At 39.1% G+C, this 16,334-nt stretch overlaps 1 protein-coding gene across 8 annotated transcripts in view; it reads right to left on the bottom strand.

Moving 5' to 3' along the window:
• nav2a (neuron navigator 2a) overlaps positions 1–16,334 on the bottom strand; it is a 266,796-nt gene that overhangs the window by 17,814 nt on the left and 232,648 nt on the right. For 7 of the 8 annotated variants that reach the window (XM_081605471.1, XM_081605470.1, XM_081605469.1 and 4 more), the window contains 7 exons: positions 15,896–16,115; positions 13,630–13,907; positions 10,442–10,599; positions 9,190–9,372; positions 4,473–4,525; positions 2,308–2,331; positions 1,735–1,809 (listed from right to left, as the gene is read on the bottom strand). In XM_081605471.1, the coding sequence (XP_081461597.1) occupies positions 1,735–1,809; positions 2,308–2,331; positions 4,473–4,525; positions 9,190–9,372; positions 10,442–10,599; positions 13,630–13,907; positions 15,896–16,115 (991 nt within the window). Of the gene's footprint in view, positions 1–1,734; positions 1,810–2,307; positions 2,332–4,472; positions 4,526–9,189; positions 9,373–10,441; positions 10,600–11,121; positions 11,167–12,392; positions 12,459–13,629; positions 13,908–15,895; positions 16,116–16,334 lie in introns of all 8 variants that reach the window. The other variant, XM_008405962.3, reaches the window with a different exon arrangement.

Consider the following 16,334-nt stretch of genomic DNA (forward strand, 5'->3'; position numbering starts at 1 on the left):
GTTTGATTTATAAAGCAATAAGGAATCAAAAGCAATCCAAATCTGAGCAGCTGAATTGGATGGGTCAAGAAAATACAGGCACAGTTGAGCTAACCGCTGTAACCTTGAGGCTGAAGCTCAAACATGACGTCAACAGAATGTAACAAAACCCAAACAATCACCAAAAAATAACATCCTGTGATAAATGACCAGCTGCTTATGATCACATTACAAAACATCAACACCAAACTGCTGAGCCTGGAGCTGACACAACTCATTCATCTAAAGTCACACCGAGTCCAAGATGTGTCCGATGGTTTTCTACTGTAACTCAATCTGACCCTTCCAGCATCACAAAATCATTCCATGAGGGTGAAATATCAATATATATGAGGGTACAGCTAGAATGATGCATATCTGCTTTGAGATATGACAAACTGGAATTACTTTTGGAAAAACCCAGGTAAGTGTGTTGGTTTAAAAGTGATTATTATGCTTCCTTGAACAGGTTAAGAAAGGTTTATGAGCTAAACAAAACATGTTCAATAGATCTTTGAAGGGGTTGCTAGGTAACAGGCTGGGCTTCCAGGGTTGCTAGGTAACGGCCTGGGCTTCCAGGGTTGCTAGGTAACGGTCTGGGCTTCCGGGGTTGCTTGGTAACACATTGGGCTGGCACATTTTTGACATTACATTCCGGAGGTTTTTAAAAAGGCTCATTTTCCAAACACCAAAAAGCATTAGCATATTGCAGAATTGACTTGGTTGTTTTTCAGTCTTCCTCAGCTCATTCAGCTGATTTTAGAAGCATTATAGATCCAAATGGAAGTACAAAAACGTGCAAGATGTGAATTTAGCACCATAATTCCCCTTTAATCGCACAGAGTGAACAAACTCCTCCTCTAGGTGTGATCCTGTGCCGACTGATTTGCATGTCCACGTTTGGTCTTTTTCCAGCAGAAGCTTAATTTTTCTGCCTCAGGGGCATCAAGGTGCGCTCAGATAATTCATCAGCCTGTGACACACCGTTAAATATTTCAATAATTTTTTTGTCTCTCTCTCTCTCTGCATCTCTCCTGCTCGTATGGAGGCGTCACTTGCTGTAAAATCTTTGCTTTAAATCTACCGGCTGTGTGCCGGGACTTGAGTACCTGCTGTTTTCCAACAACCTTCCTTCCATATCTTTAATCCAGAGGAGAGCCGCACTCTAGGAGCCGATTACCAGCAGAGCGTGGCAGGACTTGTGCAACAGCGGCAGGAGGCAGGCAGAAACGTTCGTGTCTAGAGATGCTTTAAGAGATTCTCTGATGGCTCTGCCAGTAGTCAAATTATACCTTTTGAGGGTAAAGAACGCGGTGCCATCTTTCTGTAAGGGATTAGTAAGTACTTGTGTTTCAGTGCGTGATGGAGGCAAATTTTCTCCACTTTGTGAAGACTTAAAAGACAAAGTCTGAAAAGAGGTGGATTTGTATTTAAAAATAAGCTACAAATAACAAACAAAAGGAAATTCAGATACAATAGAAGGATTTATATCAGTAAATCCTTTAGAAGAGTAAATTTGGCCTTTTCTATTTCAGTTTTGCACTTAAATTTACAGTTTAAAACATCTGTTTTAGTATTTTTAAATGTGTCTACTAGAAATCTAACAAATATAAAGAAGGCAAACTTATTGATTATAAAGAGAGTCACTTTTAAAATCCGGGCTCATCTCGTACAGGTGTGCGATTTAGGTTTTCCACCACGTTCTTGTTCACTTACATTGGCGCTCAGCTGTGTCGTGAGGGCGGAAACCTTCTCCTGGGAGGCATCCAGCTCCCGGCGAAGTTTTCGGATCTGCGGGGTCGAGACAAAGACATCAAACACGCAACCAGACGCATAATGAGGAAAACACTGCAGCCACAAACAGGGGAGGATCCCTGATCTGAACAATTTGTTCTGAGTTCACTGCAAAAACACAAAATCTTACCAAGTAATTACAGCCTCGTTTCTACTGCAAATATCTGAGTGCACTTGAAAAAATAAAAACTAACTTATAAGTAACTTTCCAGCAAGATATAGGAGCTATTTTAAGCCAATAATTCCTTAATATTTATGAAAACATACTAGATTTGATAAGACATTTTTCCCATATTTGAAACAATCTGCCAGTGGAGATTGTTCTTCTGTGTTTTGCAGTGTACATGTGTTCAGTGGGTTAAGAAGGTCAGTCACAAAGTGGCTACATGTGTAACTGGATACAACTGTGAAAACATGCCCATGTTCCAACAAGTCCAGCTAGTGAACGCAGAAAATGAAAGAGACTGTGAGCGCTGTGGGCGTGCTGATGCTCACCTCCGACTGAGACTTCTCCTCGTTCTGAAAAACAAACAGCAGAAGAAGAGAAAACCATTAGAGTCTTCAACCTGCCGCGGGTCAGACCGCACATTTCCTGACTCCCGTTTGATTTATTAGCTCCTTGGAGACGAGCTTTATAAACTGTGGAGCGTATTGTCTGGTGTAATATGTCTGGGAAGCAGAGATTTCCTCCTGAAGGCATTTCACCGTGTGTGTTGAGTCTCATTGTCAAAATGGAACAATAGCCAAAAACAAAAAGAAATAGGTGGTAAATAGACATACAGAGCACAGAAAACAAACGCTAGCTCGCACGAACGCAACACGCCCTGATGCTGGTCACCAAAACACTGACACATGCAACACCCACATTTACATATAAACCCGGCTGCACCTGAACTTGTATTTATAGATGATAACAACGGGTTTCTCATTTAAGGTTTGCCGCTAAATTTAAGGTGAGTTTGACTTTTTTTTTCCTTCTCTGCTGAAACAACCCACTGTAGCAGCTTTCCCAGCAGAGTCTGAGCAGCTAGCATTAGCACATCTGGACGGTGGCATGTGGTTTGCAAAGAGACTCAAAAACACACGCAGGCACACAACCAGCTGATCCTAGAAACGCAAACACAGAAGTTTGTCCTGGAGACGCAGAGAAAACACAGAAACAGCACTCTAATGCAAAAATAGCAACTTATTTCAACAGGCCTTTATGTTCACAAAATGATGTGGTTCACATCATTTTGATGTGATGTGACTGCAAAAAAACAAAATCTGAACTATTTTTGATCTACTTTCCAGTGCAAATATCTTATTACACCTGAATAAGACAAAACAAGGTTAAAAGTATATTTTCAGTAAGATATATGAGCTTGTTTTAAGTAAATGATACCTTAATGTCGATACAGTTCCACTGTATCTTGTTTCAAATATAATAAGATCTTTTCTCTCTGTTATAACTGAAATAATCTGCCAATTGGATTTGTACTTTTGATCAATTTTAAGGAATGAATTACTTAAAACAAGCTCTTACATCTGGATTAAAAGTTACATGTAAGTTAGTTTCGTCTTGGATATTTGCAGTAGAAGCAACACAAAAATACTGGGTGAGATTTTGTGTTTTTGTAGTGCAACCACCTGATCCTAGAAACACACAGCAGTTTGTCCTGAAGCGACTCACTGTAACACAAAAACATCACCACTCGGTTCTATCAGAAGCAGATTACAGCACATAAATCTTATCTCAAAGAAACTTCAGAGCCAGAAAATAACCTGCCTCTGACTCACGCTCCATAAAATCAGAAACCGGAACACTCTGCTCCTGTTTCCTACCGTTTGCTGCCAGACCGGGACGGTTCCCGTCAGAGATAGAGTCGCCATCATTTTGGCTCCGCTCTGATTTCCAGCCTGTAACTTTCAGGCTCTGAGGGTCAAAGCCAGTCTGAGAGGCTCTGAGCTACACCTGCTCAGGTGAGCGAACAAACCCAGAGACGGGAGGAGGAGCTTCACTTTCTGTGTGCACATGTGGGTTGTTCCCTGTTACTCTGTGTGCCCACGACTAAACCTTTTCCTTTCAGGATGAGTGAGTCGCATATCTGTTTGAGCTGACTGATGAACTTTAATATTTAAATGAACTGAAGCTGTTTCCACATGAATAACTGCAAAAATAATTCCTGCTTTGGTCATTTTTGGGTTCAACAGGGTATTACAGCCACAGAAAGACAATAAAAATAATAAAATTATGAGAATAAAGTCATTATATATCAACAATAAAACTCTTATGACAATACATTTATAAAATTACAACAATAAACTCATATGAGACTAAAATCATATTATTACAAGAATAAAGTTGCAATATTAATAGAATAAAATTATAATGTTAAAGAATAAATAATTATGTTAAAACTTACTTTTTATGACTTTATTTTTGTACGACTATTCTTGTAATATTATGATTTTCTTCTCGTAATTAAATTAGTTTATTTTTTATTAACGCCTTAAGAAAGCAGCTAGATGTAAAATTATGTTCAGCTCTGATGGCACTGGAGTTCAGAGTGAAGTTAGTAAAAGTAAAAAGGTAAAATATATGTGACAGGGAGAATCGTTGCCTTCAGGAACATAAAAATACGAGAAAATTTCACACTAGTTCTGGAGCGTAAACTCACCGTGGAGTAAATGGACGAAGTGCTGGACACCAAAGACAGAGATGAGCCATGAACTGCAGAAACAGAAACAAAAAGAAAAGGTTTCACTGCTGGGCCGTGTCTGCATGGCAGAAACAGAAATACCGCTCTCGGAAAACAGATTCATTTTAAAAAGACTTCTTTAGGACACCGCCACGTAGTGATATCACTAAACTGCACATAGAGACTTTATTTAATCTGATTTTTTAATTTATTGATTCTTATTTATGTGATTGTGAAACAACTGTGAAAAATTAAAATTGTATATATATATATATATATATATATATATATATATATATATATATATATATATATATTAGTCTTTTTTTAACATTAATTGTGATTTATTATGACGACGATAAATCAAAATTCTTACAATAACCAGAATTTTTCAAAAACATAAATGTCAGATTTGTCCAGTAAGGTATCTGCTCTAGAAACTGGACTAAGATTTTGTGTTTTTTGCAGGGAGGGGTTATAATTGGTGGGCAGGAAGTTGGGCCCCCAAATCAAATTAAGCTCAAAGCCCCAGACAACCTTGGGCCGGCCCTGCTGTGATTACAACCAGACCTCCCACAGTCTCCCCACACAAACTTCCCAGTCTTCCCAGTTCTGTCCAGGCGGAGTCTAATTCCTGACTATAAAGATAAAACTCCTCCACATTACAGCCCAACCATGGCGAAACTAATGACAAGCTGAACTTTACCGCAGTGACTCAGCTGCTAATCGCACATGTAGGGAAAACAGGGCCGCCACTGTTCCCTGTCTGGGGGTAGATTAGAAGGGATCAGCAATGTGATGTCAGAAACCACGGCGAGAGGTCGGCCCGATCCGCAAAAGAACCTTTTGTTCTGTTAGATAGGAGTTTACAGAAGATTCACTCTTATCTCTGTTCGGTCTAGACGGGAAGGTGTGCAGTCAGCCACATGAAAGCAGAACATTTAGTTTTCACTGAGAGACAAAACAATCAGGCTATACAGCTTTATTACCAAGTTAGCCAAAAATGTGTCTTCTTCTTTTTAAGTGGAATGGCTGTTCTGCTTTTTTTAATTAAATGAAAACTGAGTCAAACTTTATTGCAAATGTATGGACGAATTGCTAATATCGAGCTCAAGATAAGAGCATCTCAAGCTTGACTTTGTCTCTCTGGGCCGACTACTCATTGTGTCAAGAAAACACCAACAGTTTGTTTTTGTCTCAAGATAACGAGATCTTCAGCTCGTTTTGTTGTGATAACAGTTTTATGGTGTTATTATTACTCAGGATAATGAGACTTTATCCTTGCTTTGTTGTTGTTTCTGTTCAGCCGCCAATATCTCTTAAAGTTGATCATTATGCAATATACTAAACACATTCACGGCATTTTTTGGCACAAAAATCATACTTGGATAATGAGATTTTAATCTGCTCAGTTCTGGCTATTTTGAAATGTTTTATGGCCTCCTGTCACTTTAAATCAAAATAAGCTGCTGCTGGCCACGCCCCCCGACTCACCATTTACACTTGAATGTGAAAATGGCTGCAAACACTTGTCTTTTCAAGCAGACATCGTACAGCGAATACGGCAGTTCACCAAACGTGCTGACGCTCAGCTTGGGTTGCTAGGTAACGGGCCAAATTCCGCTGGGGTTGCTAGGTAGCGGGCTGGATTCCGCTGGGGTTGCTAGGTAACGGGTCGAATTCCGCTGGGGTTGCTAGGCAATGGGCAGGGTTCCGCTGGGATTACTAGGTGAAGGGTCATGCCTGCTGATTTGTGATGTTACATTACGGAGGTTTTTGAAATGGATAATTTTCCAGAGAGCAAAAAACATAAACTCATTGCTAAAAACCATCTAAGTGGGTTTTTTAAGTGCTTAGACTGAGTTTAGAAGAAGAAGAAACCCAAATGGAAGTACAAAGATTAAAACGCTGAATTTAGCATATGTCCCCTTCAAGTTGTAAAAGTTTGATTTCAGACTTTGATATTTAACCAAACTTGAAAACAATTCCAGCGTTATTTTATATTTCAAGCCTTTCAACCCTCTAAATAAACCAGCAGATTTAAAAGCACTTCTTGGACTGGCGGAAAACTGCAGTCATGTTTCATCAGCTCTTGTTATTTCAAACAAATACTTTTTAATCCACCCATTCATCCATACTGAGCCTAACCCTGCAGCCAGTGGGTGAGAGGTAAGGTACAGATGAAACATCTTTGTTGCTCTGATTTTTTTAAAGATGTTGGTGGTTAGGAAATCGGGCTTTTACTAGGCAGTTATTTCCATCAAGAAGAGCTGGTTTAGTTAGTTTGGGGACTGGGAGAGGTGTTTGTTTTTCACACATCCCACTGGGAGAAAGCCTCAGGGCAGACCCAGGACTCACCAGAAAGATTATATCTTTTGGTCGGTTTGGGAATGCCCCTCGTTCCACAACAAGAGGTGGAGCAAGTGGCTAAGGAAAGAACTGTCCTTATCCCTGAAACTGTCAAAATAACAAAAATTGAAACTGAGAAAACATTTTTATTAACTGATATTAATAAAAACGGTAACCAGCTGAAACTATACAGTGTGTTTATTGAAATGATGTGACACAAGCAGTTTACATAAATTACAGTTCTCCATAATCCTGGCGGCGTTTATGCTAGTCCGCAAAGTAAAAGTTGGGAGAAAACGCCAGTCAGTTTGTTGTTCAACAATAACTGAATTAACTTTTAGAAAATTGTTTCTTCTGTTGAGTGTTTATTACCCATTAGATGTAAACATAATCACAATACATTACCTTTAACTTGTGAATTCTGCAACGTTAACCAAAGTATGAACAAAACCAAAACTACTACAGTATAAATAATATAAATAATAGAAACTAGCAAATACTCTTTAAACCTTCCTGAATATAAAAACGAGCAAAACTGAGAATCTTTATGTTTCATTTGAAAAGTCCACATGTTTGGTTTGAGACAATAAAACATTTTCTGAAACATTTTTTGAAAACGTGCTTTTGATATAGGCAACTGCCCAGGGCGGCATCAAAAATGGGCTGTGTGGGGGGGCATCCAAGAACTAGAAAATAAAATATATCTAGTCAGTTGTTCATTGAGCAGGTTTGCTACTACTTTTATGGATGTGCAGTGGAGTAAGTTTCCCATCAATGCATCTGTCTGCATATTCATATTTCAAGCTTAAAAAGTTATTCTTGGTGATTAATCGTGATTAAGCTTATTACATTTTCTAATCGATTTGCAGAAGTAAAATGTTTCCATATTTTCAGAGCCTTGAATTGTACCAGTAATGACTTCAGTAGAGTCACCAATAATTTATTAAAATCGTCTTTCACTCGAACAAAAAAATAAATAAATTCCCAACTCCAAGCTCAGACAAGCGACCCAGAAGCTGTAAACTATAATTTAAAACAGTAAATTTATGTCTGTGATTCTCCTTCAAGCTGAAAAAATAAATGTGAGCAGGGGGATTCAGTTTGGTGTGGATGAGATGACAAAGTGCGCTGTTGTTGCTCTCGTTAAGCACAACAAAGTGTTTCAGGGATGATGCGTCTTTTGTGTCTGGAGGGAAACTCTACCCCTCAGAAACATGGACATGCACACAAACTGCATGTCACAGCAGAGACGACAACCAAGACAAAGAGCGAAAGTGGGAGGGAGAAAGTTTAGCTCGGTGGTTTTCCTAAATGTCACCACGTCTCACTCACACCTCACACAGCGATCCCTGTAATTATCCCCTCTGCTGAAACGGGAGGAGGACAGATAGATATGTTACAGACGCTTGAGGTGCAACAACATGCCTTCATCTGTGTTTTTCAACCAGACCTACGGCTTTCGAGACAAGTTGTGCAATGGATGATGGACAGCTGCTCATGCACAATAAAATAAGCTAAAACATGATGATACAAACCAGAGATGCACAGATTAATATCTGTATCAATCCCAATATTTTAAAAAATTCTATATCGGTTTTCTATCACAATGTGGACAAACAGGGAAGGTCACTACTAAGTTCTGCAAAAACTACAAATTAATACATTTGTAATTCAGTACTTTTATGTGTTTTTAAAAAATAGAAACAATTTGAGTCAATTCATAACATTAGCAATGTTAGATTGACTTAGAAAATGTGAAACTAAAACCTTAAAACTTCCGTTTGTCTCAGAATGGTTCAGAAAGAACATTTTATTCAACCACACGAACCATTCCTGCTAAAATAAATGTGTTGAATTTAATTATCATGGGAACACAGTATAAGGAAACAAAGCAATATGATGTTTATCTAAATTAAATTGTAATACTTTTTTAAAAAAGTAAATAATTTGGTTTTAATAGTTTTTCAATCCCTGAATGCACTGTTTAGATGAAAAGCTGCAGCTTAAAACATCAGCTTTTCCTGATGGAAATGGTTACTTTGCTTTTTTGTTATTTATTGTAACTTTCATTTGTGTTTTAAAGCTTTAAATGCTCATTTCATTTCCCCAATTTTGTATAAATCAGGAACCAGCAAGCTTTTTAAGTGACATTTTTCTTGAGCCATAAAACTTAAATGACCCCTTGGAAAACAACGACTTATCATACTTAATATTCCATAAACAAAAAATCTAATAATTGCTTAAGTCACATAAGGAAGCAGAAGTAGGAGGCCTTGGAACTGGTTCACATGCATTTCAACCCGATTTCATCCCAGATGTGAAACAGAAACTCGAGCGGAGTTCTGACCTTCTTCGAAGCCGTCCCTGAAGGATCCCGACCGGCTCATGGTGCGGGTCTTCTCGTCCAGCGACATGCAGGAGTTTCTCAGTCGGCCGTCGCTGCACGGGTCAAAAGGAGCGTCCTGATTGGTCAGGCTGTTGTTGCGCAGACCAGCGATGTTGATCTGACCTGCAGAGGTTGGGCTGGATGCTGCAGAAACGACACAACCAGAGCATCAAAGCTGGTTCTTTTTAAAAGCACATTTATGTGCAGGTTATACTATAAATAAAACATTTTGCATACATTTAAACACATAAATGTGGGAGTTGGTGGAGCTAAAATGAACCAGCTTTCTGTCGATGAGCTTTCAGTGCCTCATTAAGGATTTCACATCTGATCCTGATGCACAAGCTTTAATGTATTTTATTGGGATTTTATGTGACACAGCAACACAAAGTATTGCATAATTAAAACGGGAACAAAAAGCAAACATTGTTCCAAATACAAATCCTAAAAATGTGACCTGCATTTATATTAAAGGGGATCAAGATTCACATTCACACAAACTTCACATTTTGCACAATTTTGATTGTTCATTTTGGTCTGAACTGCTTCCAAAAACGCTTAACCCAGATGTTTTCCAGCAATAACCGAATTGTTTTTGGTTTCAAAAACTTTCTGATTGTTGACAAGTAATGGGTCAATCCCCAGAAACCCAAGTGGAGCTCGAGCATGTTTGTTCAGCTGGTTTTACTGCTGTAAGTGCTGTACAATGGCTGCTGGAAAACACAAAAAACAACTCACCATCCAGAAACCACTTGTTGACTGTGCAGGAGGCTCCACTTCTGCTTTTCTAAGACGTACGCTTGAAAAATTGTGTAACTGTTTGCAGCTATTTTCATGTTAAGAGAGTAAATATCGAGTGACCAGAAGCAGATTATTTGAATTTAAAGTGACGGTGCCCTAAAACAGCTCAGACACATCCTAACATTTTCAAGTAAAAATAATAGGTGCCTTAAATATTTATATTTTTAAATTTTTTGCAGTACTTAAATAGTTTTTTGAGGTTTGTCCTTTCCTCCCAAAAGATTAGGAGACATGCAAATTCGGATGAAATCACTCACAACGGTGGGGTGAGTTTATTAATTATATGACTTTAAAACATTTGATTGACTTGGATTTAGTAAGTAATACCAAAGTAAATGCATGCCACACTTTATAGATTTGCAAGTAAATGTATAAAGTTTTTTTTTTTTGGTTTGTTTTTTGAGTGGCCTACCCAGCTGTCCAAAGTTGAAGCGAGTCCCAGAGGGAGAAGTGAGGCTGGAGCCGGGGGAGAACGGTGAGTTACTGGCAGAGTCCTGCAGCCCACTGGTGGAGTGGGAGCGCAGCCAATCACGGTCCTCATGACCCCGCAGCTGCTGAGACGGACCGTACCTGCAGAGAGGCAAAGAATTGCCTTAAAACGGAAGCCAGGGCATCAAACTGGAGATTTTGTGTGGAGGATATGGGATTTTATTATTCTTTTATCAAAAAGTGATCTGGATTTTGTTGCTTATTTTGCTTCAAGCAGCCAGATTAATCACCAGGATCTGACAAGAAGATGAGACAGATGCTGCACCAACATATTACAACAGCGTGAACGTTTTTTAAAAGCTTTGAGCAACGGAAAAAAGCAGAAAAGATGGCAAAAAAGAAAAAATTTGACCCCCGATACAAAAAAAAATAAAAAAATCATGCCTGCCCCAGCACAACACACTGATAGATCCGCACAGGGACAAACACTCAACACGACAACACATGTGCCAAGTGCCAAACAAAATCTTGATTTTGAAAAGCGTGAGCAGAAGCCTTAACGAGATGATGTGGACGCTGCGAAAAAGTAACAAAATATAGCAGAGGCTGGTAAAACCGGAGTGAAAAGGTGCAAAGTGCCCAACAGGAGAACAAATGAGGTACCTGAATCCCTTCTTAGGCAGAGTGTTTCTACCACAGTGTGGCCCGCTGTGGGAGAGAAACACTTCAGAAGAGGAACACAAATGGAAGGAGGAGGCAAGGTAACGTGTCTCTGAAGAAATGGCTGAAATTATCTTAACAATGTCATCTCTATGCTGCAAACTACAGGATCAGGGCCACTGGAAAAAAAATCTGATTTTAATCTCAGAAGTTTGAGGAAATTAAAGTCAAAATTCCAAGAAAAAAAAAAAAAAAGTCAGGATCCTGAAATGAGATGTCTGAGATTAAAATAAAAATTCACAGAAAAAAGTCATACTTCCTTCCTTCTCTTTTTTCCAGTGACCCTAATCCTCTGCAATAGCAAGCAAATAATGTCAAAACTGGAAAGTTTTATTTATATATTTATTTTTTCAGAACGTCAAAAGCTTTAGCAAAAAATAAATAAATAAATAAATAAACGGCATTTTTAAAGACTAACTAGAAAACTAGACTAGCTAGGACTTTATACTCGAGTATTTTTCAGGGCAATAGCAGATCTACCAGAGCAGCTTTGGATGGAAATTGTAAGGTTCCCTTTCGAAGAACCACTTTTGCTCAAAGTGCACTGTCTGTGAGAGGATCTGCAGCTTGGAACTCACTCCCTGTTCACTTAAAGTCTGTAACCAGTTTTAGTATGTTCAAAAATCAAACAAAACTCTGGTTATGCCAAAAACAGACCTGTACTCATTTTTAATTATTATTATTATTATTTTTTTTATTTTTTTTTTTTTTACACTTTTCTGAATATATTATGTCGTGTTGTTTCAAATGATTTCACTTCAATTTTTAGAGTTATTATTTTTAGAAAAAGCCCATCTAGGGACAAGTGCTGCGAATTAGCTGTTGCTATTGCACCATGATGCTAACATGGGACTGCTGTTTTATTCAGTTTGTCTATGTAAATGTGTGTCTGTCCCTATCAAATAAACTTAATAAAAAAAAAAATTAAAAAAAAATTTAATATTTCAGTGGAAACAGAAAAACCCAATGTTGGTGTAAGCTCTATTCTCAACCACAAGATGGCAGTAAATGGCAGCTAAACTAAAACCTGAAACTCATAATTTCCATTCATCTCCAGGAGTCCTAAAAATAACCACACACTACCACACAGGGACAAAACGCTGAGGCTAGATTACAGGCTGTAATCCCAGAGGCTCCCTGTGTGGCAGCAGGTGGTGCTTTAGCAGGACCACCCACCTCAGCAACAGCCTAACACCGCACACAGGTACATTTACCTGTCCTGCCTCCGAGGTAGCGTGTTTCGGCTGAATATGGGGCTAGCGGAGGGCGAGGAGAGGGGACTGATGGAAGACAGGAAGGGGAAAAGAAAACGCACAACAGACACAAGAGAAACAGCAAAGTTTTAGAGAGTGAGGTAGATGAAGGAATGTGTCAGAGCAGAAATCAACAGCAAGGATTCAGCAGAGAAACCTCACTGATGTCGCAGCCTGGAGCCCAAATGATAAAATGTTTCCTCTGAGGCATTTCTCATCACTTTACACAGTCAGGCTGTCAGGAAGGAATCCGCTACACTGACAAGAATCAGGATCGTTTCCTCGCCGCGGCAGCACACAGAATACCAAACGACTCCAACATCACGGCGGCTCTGTTTCATCTGATCAACTCAGACATTTTTAAAAAGGAAACAACAGGATTGTTTAGGGGGTTTTGGTACAGATTTCCTGCCTGTAACAGAAGTCTGGTACTGTTGTCTGACAATTAGGAAAAGCCACATATACGATGCCAGATTAGGGTCATTGCAGACAGAAAAAATATGACCAAATTACCACCAAAAAACTCTGAAAGTCTTAGATTAAACACAGAAATTTTCCAGATATAAAAGCACATTTCTTAATTTGAAAAGTCAAAAATTTGCTAGAAACAAACTCAGAAAATTTGAGAAAGATCTCTGAAGGTTTCTTGATAAAAGGACATTTCTATCGTGAAATTTTTCTTAATTATAATTTTTATCATAAAACCTAACCGTTTTTATTATTATTTCTATTACTCTTATTATATCACTGTAAAATAATTTAAGATAACTTATTTTTGGTAGATTATTTTTCTTATAACATGGGAAAAACATCTTGTTATAAGTAAAATAATCTGCCATTGGAACTTATTTTTTTATCAATATTAAATTATGAATGTGAGATAAGCCGTTATTCCTTGCTGAAAAGTTACTTGTAAGATATTTTAGTCCTTTTTCCCAACTGTGCCAAAATACTTGCACTAGAAACTAGACAAACTGGGTAAGAGTTTGTGGTTTTGCAGTGAACAAACAGTGAAGTCTGTTCAAAGAATGTAAATATTTCTGCAGGGAACCTGAAAACAATGATGCAACTATCAAACAAGTACATTAAGTCTAATAGTTATGCAAACTTTTTAACTTGCTGTTCAGTAAAATATCAGCAAACAAACAAAAGTGTTCATCTCCTAATCATTTCCATAACCCATCCTGCCCGTCCGTACCTCTCCGACATGCCGGTCTTGACGCTCCCGGTGCGACCCAGAGCAGAGACGGTGTCCTCGCGGTGCGTCCCGAGTCCGCCGGCGCTGCTCAGGCTCATGTCGATGGACTCGCTGCTGGTGTGCATGCTGCTGACCGAGGGGAATCCCACGCTGCCTGCCCCACCGTGCCCACCCAGGGTGCCCTCTCTGCTCGGCACAGACGAGCCGCTGAAGGTGGTTCCCCATGTCAGGCTGTTGGAGGGACCGGTGGAGGAATACATCGATCCTGGGCTGGAGGCCTGCAAGATAAAAGTCTAAGATTAGGTCTGCGAAGAGATGGGAAATAAATCAACAATAATATGTATCAATACGGAGAAAATAATTCACTGAACTCTGATCTAGAGCCGCACAGGATTCTGGGAGACGTACGCAGAGAAAAGGCTTTAAACGCTCAACACCTCACAGAACTCTGGTTAAATAGTAATGACCTGTTGAGTAACATGTTTAAAGTTGACCTATTACGCAGCAGCGTGGGTTGCTAGGTAACAGGGTAGTGCCACATCGAATTTGACTTGACAATCAAAAGATTTTTCAAATGGCTCATTTTCCAGACACCAAAAAAACTTCAACTCAATGCCAAAGTTGGCAGATGGGTGTTTTTTTTAAGTGCTTGTGTTGCTTTTGTCTTTAATGTTTTTAATTTCTTTTTATTTCTTTTCTACGTTTTAATAATGTAAAGCCCCCCAGAAAACGTCCCAGTTAAACGACGTTTAACTAAAGTCCCACGGGGTTTAGAGTCCCAGTTGACGGCGTTCAACTAAAAACCTGGAGGTTGGAGTCCTTGTCAAACGGTGTTTTTGACTAAAGTCCCAGAGGGTTAGAGTCCCAGTTAAATGATGTTTAACTGAAGTCCTAAAAGGGTGCAGGTTTTAATGTTTTTCTCTTTTTTTTTTTTAAATATTTCTCACTGTTTATTCAATGTCACGTGCTGTTTTTATTTTAATCATGTAAAGCACTTTGAAATGCCTTGCTGCTGAAATGTGCTATACAAATAAAATTTGATTGATTGATTTTAGACGTTGCAGGAACCCAAATCGAAGTATAAAAACCAGAAAAATGTGAATTAGGTAAAACCTCCCACAGCTAATTAAGCAAAGGTGGTGTCATCAACTGACTCACTCACTCTTTGGTTACCTAGCAACAACCTGCAGAGTAACTGGTGGTTGCTTAGCAACAACGTGTTGAGTAACTTGCGCAGCGGCAGTTTAAGCTTCCCCCACAGTTCTTCATAACTGCTTACAAATAAAAGAATAACAGTACGGAGTAAAAACTGTGGATAAAAATGATATTTTGTATATTTAAAACAAAAATCCAATCACAAAATCTCTCCAGGAAATAAACTGATCAAACATCCTAACATGAAAGACCTTCAAACATCCCAGACGTAACTTCTCCATTATATTGAGAGGAAGATTCAATAATCATTATCTTGAGTCAAATTCCAGCAGCAGCCCTGACATTATGTCCTTACATTGTCCACTTTCATTCCAGAGTGAATTGAATCTGAAATAATTTAATAAACTTTTGAACTGCCTTCTGTTTGTGAAGACACGACTTCTCTTTCGTCAAACATCGTCCTGTGTGTCATAACGTGACTCACAGCCATTCAGCTCAAAACTTATGAGTCATGTGAAAACGTGAAGCAGAGTTCATGACCGAGCACGCTCGAACCGCCCGGGTCTGAAGTGATTTTCATCTGCAGTTTGTTAAACGGGCGTCTCATCTGCGCCTCACCTGAACCGGAGTTGAATCAAGAAGTCGGCGTGTTTGTGGTATTAGTAAGGTGAGAGCAGAATAATCCCGGCGTCCCACAAAAGGCCGGTAAGTAGCTCTATAAACACACTCCCACGTTTAACACCGCCACAGTTTACTCTTGCATAAACTGAGGACACAAACAGTTGCTGCTTTTAAACCGGGAATGAAACGGGTAACAGCTGAATTCACAGGACTTGAGTGTGTAATATTTTAATATTTTGAGTTTAACTTAAATTAATAAAAATTTAAAACTGTTCCGACAATAAATATGAGCAACGTTTGGTGGGAAATTATTACTTTTTTGTGTCCATGATAAAGATCAATCCACATTTGTCTTACTTAAAGAGAAACTGAATGAAAATCACTCGTGTTTTATGTCGTATTTGAACCCAAATGAACAGGAAGTCAAACGTTAACACTCTGATCAGCTGAAGTGAAATAAATGTTAACTAACCCAGTTAAAGTGTCTGACCTGCTCGCTGCCCAGAGTCCCGGTTCCTGACCCCAGGGCTCGGCCTCCAAACAAGGGGCTGCTGGTCTCGCTGTCCGCGCCGCCCAGCGCGCCATCGGGCGACTCCAGCACCGTCGGGACGTGGTTCATGGTGGCATGGGGGTTGGAGATCACCGTGGAGTTCTTCAGGTTTTCAGCTGTGGTGACCGGAGCTTGTTTACTGGCCTTACCGCCAAACAACCTAAACGTGCATCAGTGAAGGAGAGCAGGAAGTTAAACCAATCAGTCACTGAATGGAGAACAAACACGTCTTAACCAAAAATTCACCATAAAAAGACACTCAGCTGTTAAAGTTTCATAAGTTTTTTATTGAAAGAAACTGATTTGGAAAAATTATTTTGCCTGATTTTGTTATTTTTTTATTGCTGATATGAATTATTGTCATTTTGGTCCAAAATTT

This window comes from Poecilia reticulata, chromosome 3 (genome assembly GCF_904066995.2).
Source record: "Poecilia reticulata chromosome 3, P_reticulata-male-v2, whole genome shotgun sequence".
Taxonomy (NCBI): Eukaryota; Metazoa; Chordata; class Actinopteri; order Cyprinodontiformes; family Poeciliidae; genus Poecilia; species Poecilia reticulata.